Source organism: Globicephala melas, chromosome 8, assembly GCF_963455315.2.
Source record: "Globicephala melas chromosome 8, mGloMel1.2, whole genome shotgun sequence".
NCBI lineage: Eukaryota > Metazoa > Chordata > Mammalia > Artiodactyla > Delphinidae > Globicephala > Globicephala melas.
Window position 1 is genome coordinate 15,584,296 of NC_083321.1, and position 14,415 is coordinate 15,598,710.

Here is a 14,415-nt window from a genome sequence, read left to right on the forward strand (position 1 = left end):
GATGTGTTCATTCAACAAACATCTCTGCACGTACCCTATAGGTCCTGGCACGCAGCAGGTGCACAGAGGTAGCTGGACAGAGTGAGAGCTCAGTGATGTTTGTTTGTTAGAAATTGTTCGTTGATTCTTCAGTAACCTCTTCCTGCCTGTCTGCTGCCTGTCCCATCCTGGGCTGAGAAAGGACGAATGGCATGAGGTCCCAGCCCACAGGGAACTGATTCTCTAGGAGGAGCTGGACGTTTGGGGTTTGATTATATACTAGTCCGAAAACACAGCCAGTAATTGGATGGCGGGGTCTGTGTGACTGCCCCAGCCTGAGAGGGCTTCCTGGAGGAGCTGGTGCTTGATTGGACCTTGGAGGTCAGCTGGAAAAAAAGGGACATTCCAGGCAGGTGGACAGAGGTGGGGGTGAGGGAGACCAAGGAGGTCAGTGCTTTCCTTTGTTCAGGAGTAATTCAGCCTGAGTCTCAGGCCCCGTTTTCAGTGGCCGTCTTGAGGAGGGAGTCACAGAGCGAGCTGGACCCTGACCAGCGCCAGGCCTCGGGCCACGGTACCAGGTCTCCACCCGGCCCCTCTGGATCATCTAGTTGCAGAGCGATCTGCTGGCTTTGCCCAGAGCCCAACACCATCACCCGTCCCATCCCTGGCACCCACCTGCCTCAGGCAGGCCTGTTAAACTCAGGACCTCCTGCAGAAGAGTGGTGGGAACTGTAATTATTTACTCAGGAGGATGGAAGACGAGAGACCTGGCAGCCCTCTCCAGATGTCCGCAGGGCTGGCTTGGGAAAGGCCCCGGGACGTTTTGAACCGGGACCAATGAGCCAGACCCTACAGGAGACGGGCTGGACCTCAGGACAGATGGTCCAGCTGTCCTGGGGGCGTGAGCTCTCTGTCACCAAAGCCTGGATGGTAGCACTTTGTAGAGATGCTGTGGGGTGGCAGCAGGTGGAAACTGATGCCCTGAGCACCTGGGAGGGACTTCCTTGGCTTGTCGTTCTGACCAGTTGGGTCAGAACCTTGGGGAATTTTCCTTTGTTGTCTAAACGAGGGGCCCAACCTCAGAATTTAAAGCAAGATGATAATAATCAAGATGGAGAGTTGGAAGATTCCTTCCCTCTTCAAGGACCAGAGAAACCTCAGTTTTGCCAGAATTTCTTCATCTCTAAGCCTTTCCAGTGAGCTGACATTTGCCTGGACAGACATGGCCCCATCCTCTCCCCTCTTCTCCCCACTCCAGATCCCAAGGGGAAGGTCCCACTGGTCCCTAAGACGGGAGGGCCAAAGCTGTGACACCAGACAGGGCGTGCCTGCTCCCCGTGCAGATGAGGCTCTGGGACATAAAAGGCATCCTCTGAAGTCTCAGGCGGACTTTGGGAGAGCCGGGACTGCGAACAGATCTCCCATCTCTCGGTCTGGTGGTCTTTGCACACGCCATGCTGTCTCCCCACTCCTGACCCACTCGCTCCCTCCCAGTGGGTGGCTGGAGGGGGGGAACCTGGATTCTTACTCCTCTTCTTGGAAGACTGGACATTCTGCCGCCTCGCCCCGAGCTGAGCCTGGAACCAGCCCACGCTGGGGAGCTTCTCCCAGAGGCCACATCCGCACTCTCTCCTCCTCTGGGGCTGGTCCTTCTGACCCCAGGATGCGCAGACCAAGCCTCTTGGTTATGTGAGGCCCCTGGATTCCTTCTGGTCCTACCTCTCTCCCCAGGAGAGGCCGCGAGACCATGGGTAGGAGTAAAGGACCAACCAAGGGCTGAGAGGCTGCACTCTGTCGCTAATGAGAGCACATTTCCCGCTCTCTCTGGCCTCAGTTTCCCCTGACTTAACATGAGGAGTTTGGTCCCTACCAACACTTGCTTTTTATAACATGGAGCTTCCCCTGCATGGCCCAGCCCCTGCTGTTGTGTGGGGTGGTCCCGATCCCAGGCTGAAGGCCAGAGGATACGGTAAGGGTCTACGGGGTCATGGGATGGGGCCTGAGGAGCAGTTCCAGGGCAGAGGGGGCAGGGGCTGCCCCCCCCCCAAGTCTAGCCTCCAGGAAGTTGCATAACAGAGATGTTTATTTTTGGTGAGGCTGGGTGGGATTTCTTCTCCTTAAAAAAAAAACCCAAAACATAAAACTTATTTGTCTGCCAGGAAGATAAATATCTTTGCTGAAAGCTCTTGGCCCGGCTGCCAGCTGCAGCTTGCATGATGCTGTCACCAAAGCCGTGGCGGTCTGCCTGTGTCTGGGCTTACGTGGGTGTCATATGTGATGCCTGAGGGTCAGCCCCCCACCCTGCTGGTATCGACGCTGCCAGTGGCCCTCAAGAACAGCCTCCCAAAGCTGCTTCCAGGCCCACTCTGGGCATTCACCTCCACCCCGATTTCCTCAGTGCCTTGAAGAGGGAGGTGAGAATGACAGAGAGCAAAACGTCCCTCTCAGCTTCCCCAGCAGTAAGAGAGCCCCCAGTGTACGCAGAAAGCCAGGGGCGAGACTGAACCTGAAGCTTCGGCCCTAGGACCCGGACAGGGTTAAGAGACCTGGGCTAGAGGCATGGTCCTGACTTAATGCCCGCTGCTCAGATCTCTTCCTAGAAGAGGAGACCGAGGGTCAGAGTGGTTGGTGCTCACACCGACCACAAATCCTTGTCATAATCAGAGCTTGCGCGTGTGAAAGGTTTTGTCAAATGCTCCCCACACATGTCTTATTAATCCTGTATGTTATTTCACTCTACAAGAGTCACAGTCAATGGAATTTGGCTCAGAGAGGTGCTCACACCCCTGTCTCCAGACACCAGTCCAGCGCCCTCCCCACAGCATGTGCACACGCTCCTGCGCTTGGGGCCTCCAGGGAGGGCCTGCCCACTTGGAGGACTTCTCCAGGGTCAGAATCTTCTGCTCACAAGTCTAGACCAGAACTGGGAGTAACTTAATGATACGGGCAGAAGGCTGCCTCGCCGGGACCACGCCGAGTGCTCTGTGTGTCAGCCTTTTTAATCCCACAACTACCCTGTGAGGAAGATCCTACAGGATTCCGCATCCCCATTTTATAGAGGGGGAAACTGAGGCATAAAGAGGTTAGGTGAACTGTCCAAAGCACCCAGCTGGGACTCACACCCCTGGTGCCAGTTCCAGAGCCTGTGCTCTGACCCCTGCCCTGAGGCGAGTGTGTGCCCAGGGTGCTAACTGGGCTCTTTGGACTTGGACAGCTACTTCCCGCTCCACCCTTGACCCTTGTGGGCTGACTGGTCCTTTGCAGCTCTGAGCATCCAGGAATCAGCGGGCAGAGCCCCGTTCTGTTAGACAGCAGTGGCTGTGGGCCTGGGCCGTGAGCTTTGTGTAAGTCTGCTGGGTCCCCCGTGTCAGCATCCTGGGCGTGTTAGGGGGAGGTGCCCCACTTCCTTAGTAAACATGCCCCCCCACCTGGAGGGGCAGGTCACCACTTGGAAAATAGGTGAGACCAGTGTGGAGGGTGCCGGGACAGGACCCCTCAGCGCTGGATTCTTGGGCAGAGTCTCCAGAGCCCCTGCTGAACCCCAAACAGGACCAGGCCAGGAAAGGCGGGGCCTCTCCTCCTCACTCCAAGCCCAGTTGGGCCAGATATGGCTGCTGACTGAGTTTTCCTTCCCACTCTGGGAGTCCGAGGCGCTGAGTCAGCAACCTCGACGCCCGAAGAAGTGCTGGCAAAGGGAGTCCTTCTAGAGGGAGGAGCCCAGGGTCAGTGGGGTGGAGATTAAATGTTATAGAGGTCAGATTGGCTGACCCAGAGTCATAGGACATTGGTGCGGAAAGGAGCCCATGCTGAGATGAGGACAGAGAGGGTCAGAGACTCGCCCAAGGTCACACAGCATGTTAATGGCAAGCCAGGGTTAGAACCTGGGCCTCCTGACCTCGCATCCAATACTTCCCTGAGAGGGCAAAGGCAAGGGATGGCTCCCCGGTCCCTCCCTCCTCTCATGCTTGGTTCAGCCACTGGTTTTTGACCTTCTTTCCTCCCCCCTCAGCCAAAGAGAGCTCCCTGGGTGAGCCAGAGTTGCCGCCCGACTCTGACACCGTGGGGATGGACAGCAGCTACCTCAGCGTGAAGGAGGCTGGGGTGAAGGGGCCCCAGGACCGGGCCAGCACCGACCTCCCCAGCCCGCTGGAGAAGGCGGACTCCGAGAGCAACAAGGGCAAGAAGCGACGGAACCGAACGACCTTCACCAGCTACCAGCTGGAGGAGCTGGAGAAGGTCTTCCAGAAGACCCACTACCCCGACGTGTACGCGCGGGAGCAGCTGGCCATGAGGACCGACCTCACCGAGGCCCGCGTGCAGGTCAGTGAAGGCGCCTGGGAGGGCGCGGGGGAGCAGGGCCTGCCCTTGGGGTGGTGGCCGGAGCTGGGACCGCCTGACTGTCCCCGGTCAGGCCAGGGCTTTCTCCACTTCGGTGCAAGGAGCCCACCCCTCACGCCCCGGCTCCAACCAGAGCAAGTCGGCTTTCACTCACTTCACTGTCTGGCCTCTTGCTCTGGTTGGAGCTGGGGCGAAGCTCCCAGTGGACGGGCAGGACGCCTGTAAGCTGTACTTCTGAGTTCTACGTAGTGTGGGAGTCCAGGCCCTTTCATGAAGGAGAAGGTAACTGGTCTCTGCTCTGGAAGGCCTATCTCTTAGAAAGGAAACAGGACGAACTTAAATACATCCGTAGCAGCCCAGTGGGCAGAAACAGAGACAACCCAGATCTTCTTTTTGCCCAGGATGGCTGCCTCGTCCTCCATCTTGCAGGTTCCAACTCAGTATGCCTCCTCTGAGAAGTCTTCCCGACCACCATGGCTAAAGAAGGGGCCGCCACCATCACCCGACCACCAAAACACTCAACCCAGCACAACCCGACAGAGCTCAACACAGGCCAGCAGAGCCCAGCACAACACAACACAGCACAACCTAAACCAACACAGCTCAACCCAACACAGCTCAACACAGGCCAGCAGAACCCAAATCAACACAGCTCAACTCAACAGAACTCAACACAGCTCAACACAGGCCAGCAGAGCCCAACACAACACAACACAACATAACCTAAACCAGCACAGCTCAACATAGGCCAGCACAGCCCAGCACAACACAACACAGCACAACCTAAACCAACACAGCTCAACCCAACACAGCTCAACACAACCCAGCATAACCCAAACCAACACAGCTCAACTCAACAGAACTCAACACAGCTCAACACAGTACAACCCAGCACAGCACAACACAATATAACCTAAACCAACACAGCTCAACAGAACTCAACACAGCTCAACACAGCCTGTCAGAGCCCAACACAACACAGCATAACGTAAACCAACAGAGCTCAACCCAACACAGCCCAACAGAGCTCAATGCAACCCAACAGAGGCCGACACAACACAACATAACCTAACCCAACACAGCTCAACACAACCCAACACAACATGACACAGCTCAACACAGTAACAGAACCCACCAAAACCGACACAACACAACAAAACCTAACACAGCTCAACCCAACCCAACACAACTCAACCCAAATTAACACAAAACAACACAAGCAAACCAGGTCAGCTTCTACCACATTGTCCTATCTTATCTTTTTTATAGAATTTATGATGGCTTAAAATATTTTATCTGTTTGTCTCCTCTCACTGGAATATGAGCTCCTTGAGGGCAGGTACTGTCTGTTGTTCAACACTGTATTCCTACCAATTAGAGAAGGCCGAACTCAGAGCAACAAAGGCAAAAAATAAACATACGTGGACCAACTGACCTCCTTTGACCACAGAGGTGTGTCTTCCCTCCCTGCATGAAATTACAGCAGAGAAAGAACCAGAAAGGAATCAAAGTCCTCTAAGTACCCCAGACACAGCTTCAGCGTAACACAGAATAAACGTCATGTTCAGCCTGCCTTTCCAACCCAGAGCATGTTAGAAACAGCAAACCAGGTGTTGGCAGATAGCTATTTTCCCCCTCCTGTGGGCTGTGGAAATCAACAGCTTCAGAGCAAAGAGGAGTTTTTTTAAAACAAGCAGCACAGTTCAGATCAGCTCAGCACAGCTCCGCTCAGGTCTTTTCAGCACCAGGACAAAAAGCCCTGTTACTTCGCAGACCCCAAGGGCACCTTCTCTTGCATTTGTTCACTAGAGAATCTTCAGCAGTGTTTCTAAGGCATCAATAAAAGGTTCATCAGTCTCAACCATGCTCTGTTTAAAAAGGCAGAGGCATTTGTAATACGGTCCAGACACGTTTTCATCTAAAATGGCTAATGTGGGGGACTCCCCTGCTGGTCCAGTGGTTAAGACTCGACGCTTCCACTGCAGGGGGCTCGGGTTAGATCCCTGGTTGCGGAACTAAGATCCCACATGCCTGCGGCGCAGCCAAAAATTAAAAATAATAATAATAAAATAGAGTAAAATAAAATAAAATGGCTAATGTGAAAAGGCACTGGTAGTTGTCAGTGAATACACAGCCATCCAGAAACAGCAGGAACCCGAGGGCGTTCTGAACAGTCAGGTCGTTTATCTGTAAATTCCCAAAAACAAGCTTCCCGGTTTATTCCTCTCCAGTTCGCAGTAAGTGTTTGGGGAAGAAAGGCAGGGCAGCTGAGGCCTCACTGTGATTCCAGAAACCTTCTCACACCCATTGTCCCACCTGAGTCATGCGACTTCCTGGTGCCTCAAGAGTCTGGACAGGAGCCACAGCATCTGGCCTCAGCTCAGCCAATGGATTTGGGAGGAGCTAAAGGAGTAGGTGGAGAGCTGGTGGCTGTTATGGGGCATTCCTGTAGATGCTGTGTTTGTGTGAAGCAAACCGTTCATTTTCTGTGCAGTGCACATGTGTGCACATGTGTGCGCACGTGTGTGTCCCTAACAAATGGACAGGGGTGCCAAGAAGTAAAATTCACTTAGTATCAAAAGAAGGATGGTCCTTCTAGTACAACACATGGAAATGACACTGGGGTACGTTTTACATTTTTCAGGCACCACAATGGAGTGCTAAACTGGAGCGCTCTCCCTGCATACACACACACAGACACACACTCACACACAAACACACACACACATTTATGCCTACTTGCAAAAAGGAGCTGGGGCAGCTTACAATTAAAGGTTTATTATTTTCATCTAAGAACAAGAACGAAGTCATGAAATGGGAAGGTATTTATGTCAAAGATCTAGACTAAGGATCATATTTGCCACTGAGCGCAAATTTCAACCCTGAGCTTCCTGGCAGCCAAGGCAGAAAGGGAAACTCTAATGTGTGCATATCTTATCATCTAAGGGAAGGGCCATAGAAGTATAGAATGCTAGTGCTGGAAAGGATCACCTGGTCCTCTCATTTGATATCAAGGAAGAAGAGGCCCAGAGGCAGGAAGCGATCACCTGTGATCAGGTGACTCAGGAAAGGTGATTCAGTGGCAGTGCTGAGAATAGAACGTGGGACCCTGAGTTCCAGCCCAGTGCTTCTTTTACTTTAGTTTGCTGTAGCAGGACACATGCCAGGTTGTTCTGAGACTTTTCTTTGTATAAAGGCAGCAGGGTGGGTGGGACTGTCATGTATGTCAGACCTCTGGGTTGAGCCTGGCAGTGCCCCAGGGATGGGGGATGTGGGGATGGATCTCCCTGCTTGCCTCTGCTGAGTTTGTTTAGGGCCCGTGCTCAGCTGGTGGGAAGCCAGGTGCCTGGCGTAGAGTGGCAGTGGGGACAGGGAGGGGGTGATGGGGGCCCCGAGATGGACCTTTCCTGGGAAGAAGCCCGGGGCTTGGCCCCGCTCCAGGGGGCTGCAGGGGCCTCTCCCTGCTGTCTGGGACGCCAGTCTCCGCAGCTGGTGTCTGAAGAGAATAAGACAGAGGCCTCCCTGCGCCGGGCCACCCCACCCTGGCCCAACATGGGCTGCGGTTAGCAAGGACCCTGCCAAGATGGTTGGTTCCTCGGGGAGAGGCCTGTGCTGAGCGGGCCCGGGCTGGGGTGGGCTGGGAGCAGGGTGGTCCTGGGCCTTGCAGTCCCCCTTCCTTCTGGGGTTGCACAGTGGAGACAGGCCTAGGGCCACAGAGCCTGAGGTACGGAGCACCTACGGGGGCAGCTGTCACAGCCCCAGGCCCCAAGGGTCAGAAGTGGAAGGATGCTCTGAGTCTCAGGACCCTTGGATGTGAGCACAGAAGGGTCCCGCGAGGATACCCCTGCCGCCACCCGATTGAGGTGTGAGGAGGCCGAGGACCAGGAGGCTGACTTAGCTTAAGCCTCATCTGGGCAGAAAACCTCCAGCCTTGTATGCAGGGTAAGGCCCAGGGAGGAAAGACCCGGAGGAGAGAGTGGAGGTGGGCAGCTCTTCTCCCATCGGCCTGCTCCACGCAGCTGTGCCGCCTCCCACGATCTCCATCTTTAGCCCTCAAATAAATCCCTCAGCCTGACCCTCTTCCACTCCCTCCCCAAGACAGTGCTCTCTCAGCTGCCTCTCCCCCGGGCTCATCTATCTTCCCGGAGAACCCAGGTCTCCCCTCTCCCCCGTCTCTTCCCCCGCACTCACCTCCAGCCACCACCACGCACTCCGTCTCCCCCCACTCTGCTCCTCCCCTCAACCCCAGGCCCCCCCACCCCATGCAGGATACTGGGCTGCCTCCTTCCCCATCCGTGTCCCTCCCAGCCCAGCCCACGCCTGCGTGTCACCTCCACCAGCACCTCTGGATCCCACCACGGGACCGAGTCCACAGAGACTCAACAGCAACCCCCCAGTGGCAGACACGTCACCTTTTTCTAGCCTTCTCCCCGGCCTCAAAGAAAGAAAGCAGTCATATATCTAGATGCCTCCAGTGGGCTTCTCCCCTCCCGCTGGCCTCCCCCTCAGAGAACCCTGGGGGGCTGAGGAAGGAGCGGAAAGACTGAGCTAAGCCTGCAGGAAATTAAACATGAAATGAAAACAAGCGCCTCTGATTCATTCTCTCATCCTGCCCCCAGTCCCCCATTCCAGACCACCGATAAAGGGGGATCCCGTTTCAGCGGCACAGAGAGGAGACCCGATCTGCCCTTGGCTCCCAGTGGGCGGCCTGGGCCCGGACCCCAGGAGCCCCAGGAGGACAGGAAGCCCCGGGAGGCTGTGGGGCAGCGGCTGAGACTCCAGCCCAAGAGAGGGCCGGCTCCGGGGGTGGGGGTGGGGGACCCAGGAGAGCGCCTCTCCTACACCAGAGTCAAGACAGGAAACAGAGTGACGCTGAAAGAGATGCCAGCAGCGCTCTGTGTGTGTGTGTGTGTGTGTGACACTCATGCTTGTGTACTGGGACGAGCTGCAGCCTCACCCTCCCTCCTCACCCTCCCTCCTCACCCCCACTCTCCGCACACTAACATGGGCCACACAGAACCCCCGCCCCTGTCTTTTCTGACTTCTTTCTTCTAGCAAAAGACAGCAAGGAAGGTCAGGAGCTATAAGATAAACAAGTGTGAAGTACTCTAAAAACTCTGTGACAGCATTTCCCATCTAGCTCACCTGCTGCCCTCAGAGGCACCACCCCTGGAAAGAGGTCAGCACAGATATTGGCCCCATTTTCCAGATGCAGAAACTGAGGCCAGTGGTTATGCCAGGCACCCCAGTGGGCACCCATGGGCGAGCAGCCTCTATGCTGCCGCATGGTGAATCCGTCCAGGCCTCAGGCCCAGCTCCCTCCCCCTCGTCCGAGGAAGCTCCATGCTCTCAGCAAGACTGCTGGCGGGGGCGGTGTGCTGTTCGAGGTGTGCCCACGTGCACCTCAGTCAGCAGCGGGTAGGTGCACATCAAGCTGCCAGGAGTCTCCCTCCACGGAGCTCAGAGGTCTGCCCTGGACTCAGCTTGAAGCCCTTTCTGGCTTGGAAGCTGAGCCCTGCTCACTCCCCCTCTCCCACCCTCCCCTGTCCCCGTCACCCCCTCCCCAGATCCCAAGTCACTGGCAGGAGTGACAGATCCCAAGGCGAGCTCCTGCCCCTGAGCCTTAGGAAAGTTCTCAGCCTGCCAGAAACTTTGCTCCTGCAAAAGGAAAAGGACCCACCCCACCTCCACCCCCATGGCCAGAGACCCTGGCTCACACACCTGACTCAGAGCCCGCCCTCCCCATCCAGTACCTGGTCAGGTCACGCCAACACCCCACCCCCATGCTCAGTGACAGGCGGGCCTCCTCTCCTCCTCGGCACCAGGCTACTCTTCAGCCTGAGATTTTGCAGCAGCTGCCTCTCTTCGAGGCACCGTGGCGACCCCCTCCACCTGGCATTTGAGGCCCCCCACAATCTGGCTCCCACCTCCATGGTCCTTTCCCTCCCATCACTCCCCCAACTGGCAGCGTGGCCTCCCGAGGTCTCCTGAGTGTGCCCTGCTGTTTCTAAACTCGGCCTGGACTTCCGTCCCTCCAGCCAGCACTCGGAGCCCAGCCCCAGCCTTCCCTCCGCAAAGCCGTCCCTGACTGCCTCTGAAGCCCGACGGAACCCCTGTCCCCCAGAGAATCTTTAACCCAGGGTGTTCTGAGCTGGGAGACTCTTTCCGACAGAAGTCTGCACAGAGGATTCAGGAAGTGGGAATCCTGAACCTGGGTGGAGAGGTCCCAGGAAGCCCAGACCTTTTGGAAAATGATGGCAAACCACATGTGTGCGATCGTCCAAGAGAATGATTTTCTGGGTGAGCGCTCACAGCTCTTATCAGAGTCTCCCCAGGAGTCTGTGGCCCCAGTGGATCAGGCCGCCCCCCATGCTGGGGTTGGTTAGATGACCGCTAAGATGACTAGTGGCGTGTGTTTTGTGTGTGTGACACTTGCCTGCTCTAGATTCTGAAGCTTAGAAAAATGAAGCTACTGGCCCAAGATCAGGCCCACATGATAAACTGGAATAAAGTGCCTTCCAGGCTCTCAACGTCTATCATTCTAGATTGTAAACTCTTGAGGATAAAGGCCGAGGCGGACACATTACCTGTACCCCCATGGCCTCGACCCTACACTGCAACTGGTGAGACTCAAGGGAAAGGCTGGCACTGCCCGAAGGCGGGGCCTCCAGCTCCTGGCCTGACCCCCGTGACAACTGCTCTGTCCTGCAGGTCTGGTTCCAGAACCGGAGGGCCAAGTGGAGGAAGAGGGAGCGTTTTGGGCAGATGCAGCAGGTTCGAACCCACTTCTCCACGGCCTACGAGCTGCCCCTCCTCACCCGAGCGGAGAACTATGCCCAGGTACGTGCCTGTCCCCAGCCCCTCACGCTCTGAGAAGGGGCGCCGTCCCCGGAAAGAGTACTCGGGGCGTGTGCGTTTCTCCAGAATGTGGGAGGCCCGGAGCTCCTTCTGTCCGACGTAAGTGTTGACCCAGCCTTGGCTGGACTTCAGGGAAGGAAGCCCGGGGCGGTGAGAGTGGCTTTTTCTTCTGCCCCTTTGGCCACTTGCGCTGTGAGCATCAGAACCGAGGAAGCTTTGCTGAAGGCCAGGGGGGCCTCCGGGCCCCCGGGAGCCACTCCGAGTGTTTCCTAGGAGAGGGGTCCTAAAGCCTGGAGGCCTTGAGGCAGGGCTGGAATGAACATGGAATCCTTAGTCATCCCAGCTCCAGAGCTTTCTCACTACAGGCAAGTCACAAGCTCTCTGAGCCTCGTTTCTTCACCTGTGAATTGGGCTTTAAAAAGCATCTGCCTCAACTCTTTTACGAGGTTGTTCGAAGGTCTAAATTAGATTGTGCAAAAGTGCTTTGTGACTTATCCAGTTTCAGAAAGGTTGTTTTGCGTGTTCACGGCTCTCCCAGGAGTCTGTCCCATCTTCTCCCATCCCCACCAGAGCATGTTCCTCCATGGCTGTCAGTCATTCCCTCGTCCTGGGGCATTTGAGTCCTCAGTGGGATGCAAAGGGGCGAGAAGTAGTGTGAGTAAAGTCAGGCAGCCTGGACACTTGGACGGATGTAATTTTGGCTGAGTCCCCAGTTCTATCTCCCCATAAACGCTGAGAGGAAAATGGGTCCAGAGGTGGAAGCTGGGGAGGGAAGGGATTACAGCTGCACAGATAGAAGACAACATGTCCAGGTCGACCCCACCTGCTGCCTGAACACCTTCCATGTGCCCCCCCACCTCACCCCACCCCCAGCCCGGCTCCATCCCTCCCCTCACCACCTCCTGAGGCAGCCCTTTCAGTCCCAGAAGTTACTTCTGAAGCCTCAAGGGCTCGAGCCCCTGGAAGGCCCCCGCTGTCCACCCCATCCCCTCCACACCACAGCCTGCAAGCCCACAGCCCATGTTACCAGTGCCAGAGCTCTCTGGGTTCACGTCAGCTCCCGTCTATCAAGTCTCGAGGGCCTGCCAGGCCTGGGGAAGAGCCAGAGACGAGTGAGACAGTCGCTGACCCTAGCGGTCCACGGATGCAGAGACAAAGTCTGCATCTGCCTTTAAGTTGCGGGCTGCCCTCAGCTGGTGAGCTGTGTCCCCAGGACAGCCCTTTCACTAGACGCTTGATGAAATTTCAAGTTTAAAACGGAACCTCTGTCTGCCGCTCGCTCGCCTGGCCCTGGGAACAGAGGAGCCAGAGCCTAAAAGCCAAAGGCTCCTAAGGGGCTAGATGGCCATAAAGGTTTTGAGAGGCTCCCAAGTAAAGGCTCCGGAATGGTTTCATCATCAGGGTGGGCTCGTAAGTGAGGAGAGGTCATCCGTGGGGGAGGGGAAAGCCCCGATGTACTCCCGCACCCCAGCCCCCGCCAGCCTGTGACATCTCTGCCTCCCCTCTCCCCAGATTCAGAACCCGTCCTGGATCAGCAACAACGGGGCTGCCTCACCAGTGCCAGCGTGCGTGGTCCCCTGTGACCCTGTGCCCGCCTGCATGTCCCCTCACGCTCACCCCCCCGGCTCTGGGGCCAGCGGCGTCACCGACTTCCTGGGTGTCTCTGGGGCTGGCAGCCACGTGGGCCAGACGCACATGGGCAGCCTGTTTGGAGCCGCGGGCCTCAACCCGGGCCTCAACGGCTACGAGCTCAACGGTGAGCCAGACCGCAAGACGTCAAGCATCGCGGCCCTCCGCATGAAGGCCAAGGAGCACAGCGCGGCCATCTCCTGGGCCACATGACAGAGCACCCCCGTCCCATCCCCGTGCCCTCCCCCATCTCGGGGCACTGGCCACGCCCATGCTTCCCAGGCCCCCAGCCCCCCATTCGACTTTCCTCTTAGGAACCTGGCCCGGGGCCGGGGTCCTGACCCTCAGCACTTTCCGCCGCTCCAAGTCTGAGGCCCCGTGGACTGTTGGGAGGGAGGGGGCAGCAGACACTGAGGCCGAGCCCCCTGCTCCCGGCCAGAGGCAGTGGAGGAAGCCAGGCGGCCGAGTTTTGCAGCTTTGCATCCATTATAAGCTGAAGACCCTTTCTCCCCACTCCTGCTCCTCTGCCCTGCCCAGTTTGACCGTTGAGTCGAGGATAGACTCCCATGCAGACCCAGCAGTGGCCACAGTGCAGTCATGTCCGTCCTTCCCTCTGCTGTGTGGTCCCTTGGTCACCAGGCCAATGACTGTGTCTGAAGAACAGGCTGCCCTGCAGAGGCGGCCTCGGCCTTCCCATCTCCTTTTCTCTCCCTAAAAGCCCACGGAATCCCACCTCCTGGACCCAAGGCACCCGCCTTGCCTTCACCCTGGATGGCGAGGAGTCCCCGTCCTGCTGTCCCCTGTGCTGGGCACACCCGGTGGGATTGGGCAGAGAGAGAGACGAGCTGGAGCTGAAGGATCCTGCTGCCACCCAGCAACGCTGGCCCCGGAGGGTGCACAGCCGCCCTCACACCCCGAGACCCTGGATATGGGTGAACAGTGCAAGGGAGGATGCAGACCACCACGGTACCCATGAAGCTGGAAGGAAGCTTCTAGGAGCAGGGAGGGCTGCAGGGAGGTGTCCAGGGGAGTGGGGGCAGGGGCTCGTGCACACAGGTCCGCTCTCCAGCCACCTGACATCCCGCTGCAGGCAGGATGACGGCGACAATGGGCAGGTCTGGGTAGCTTTTTCTCCATCCATTCAAGCCCCTCCAGGAGGAGCTGGAGGTGCTTGTCCCTCCCCGTGTCCCATTCTGGTCACTCACTGGGGCTGCTGAGCAGTGTCCTGGTGTGGAAGGACTTACACCTCAGACACACCAGCTAAGCCGGCGGGCACGGTGGCAGAGGACCAAGAGCAGCTTCAGGACCTGCCAGAGGATGAGTGCACGCTCACTCGGGCTCCAAGCGGCAGGCCAGCCCCTACACGGCCTTAGGTGGCCCTCAGCAGTCTCCAGCGCCACCCCTGCCCAGAGCCTTCCACTCAGGCGGAGGCTCTGTGTTCCTCTGGGCGTAGGGCAGAGAGCGCCTGCCCTTGCACTTCTGCCCTAGGGGATGGGAGACCCCAGCCCCTCGCCCTGGCCTCCGGAAGGGCTCGTGGGGCTGAGCTCCTCTGGGTCACTTGCTCTGTTCCAGACACAGAGGTCAGGATGCTCTCTGGAAGCAGATTTCCCC

At 57.2% G+C, this 14,415-nt stretch overlaps 1 protein-coding gene across 1 annotated transcript in view; it reads left to right on the forward strand.

The window, feature by feature from the left end:
* Nucleotides 1-13,017, forward strand: part of ALX4 (ALX homeobox 4) — a 39,981-nt gene extending 26,964 nt beyond the window's left edge. Inside the window, exons 2-4 of the mRNA XM_030864626.2 lie at nucleotides 3,989-4,299; nucleotides 11,029-11,157; nucleotides 12,688-13,017. Coding sequence (XP_030720486.1) covers nucleotides 3,989-4,299; nucleotides 11,029-11,157; nucleotides 12,688-13,017 — 770 coding nt within the window. The remainder of the gene's footprint in view (nucleotides 1-3,988; nucleotides 4,300-11,028; nucleotides 11,158-12,687) is intronic.
* The last annotated feature ends 1,398 nt before the right edge of the window (nucleotides 13,018-14,415 follow it).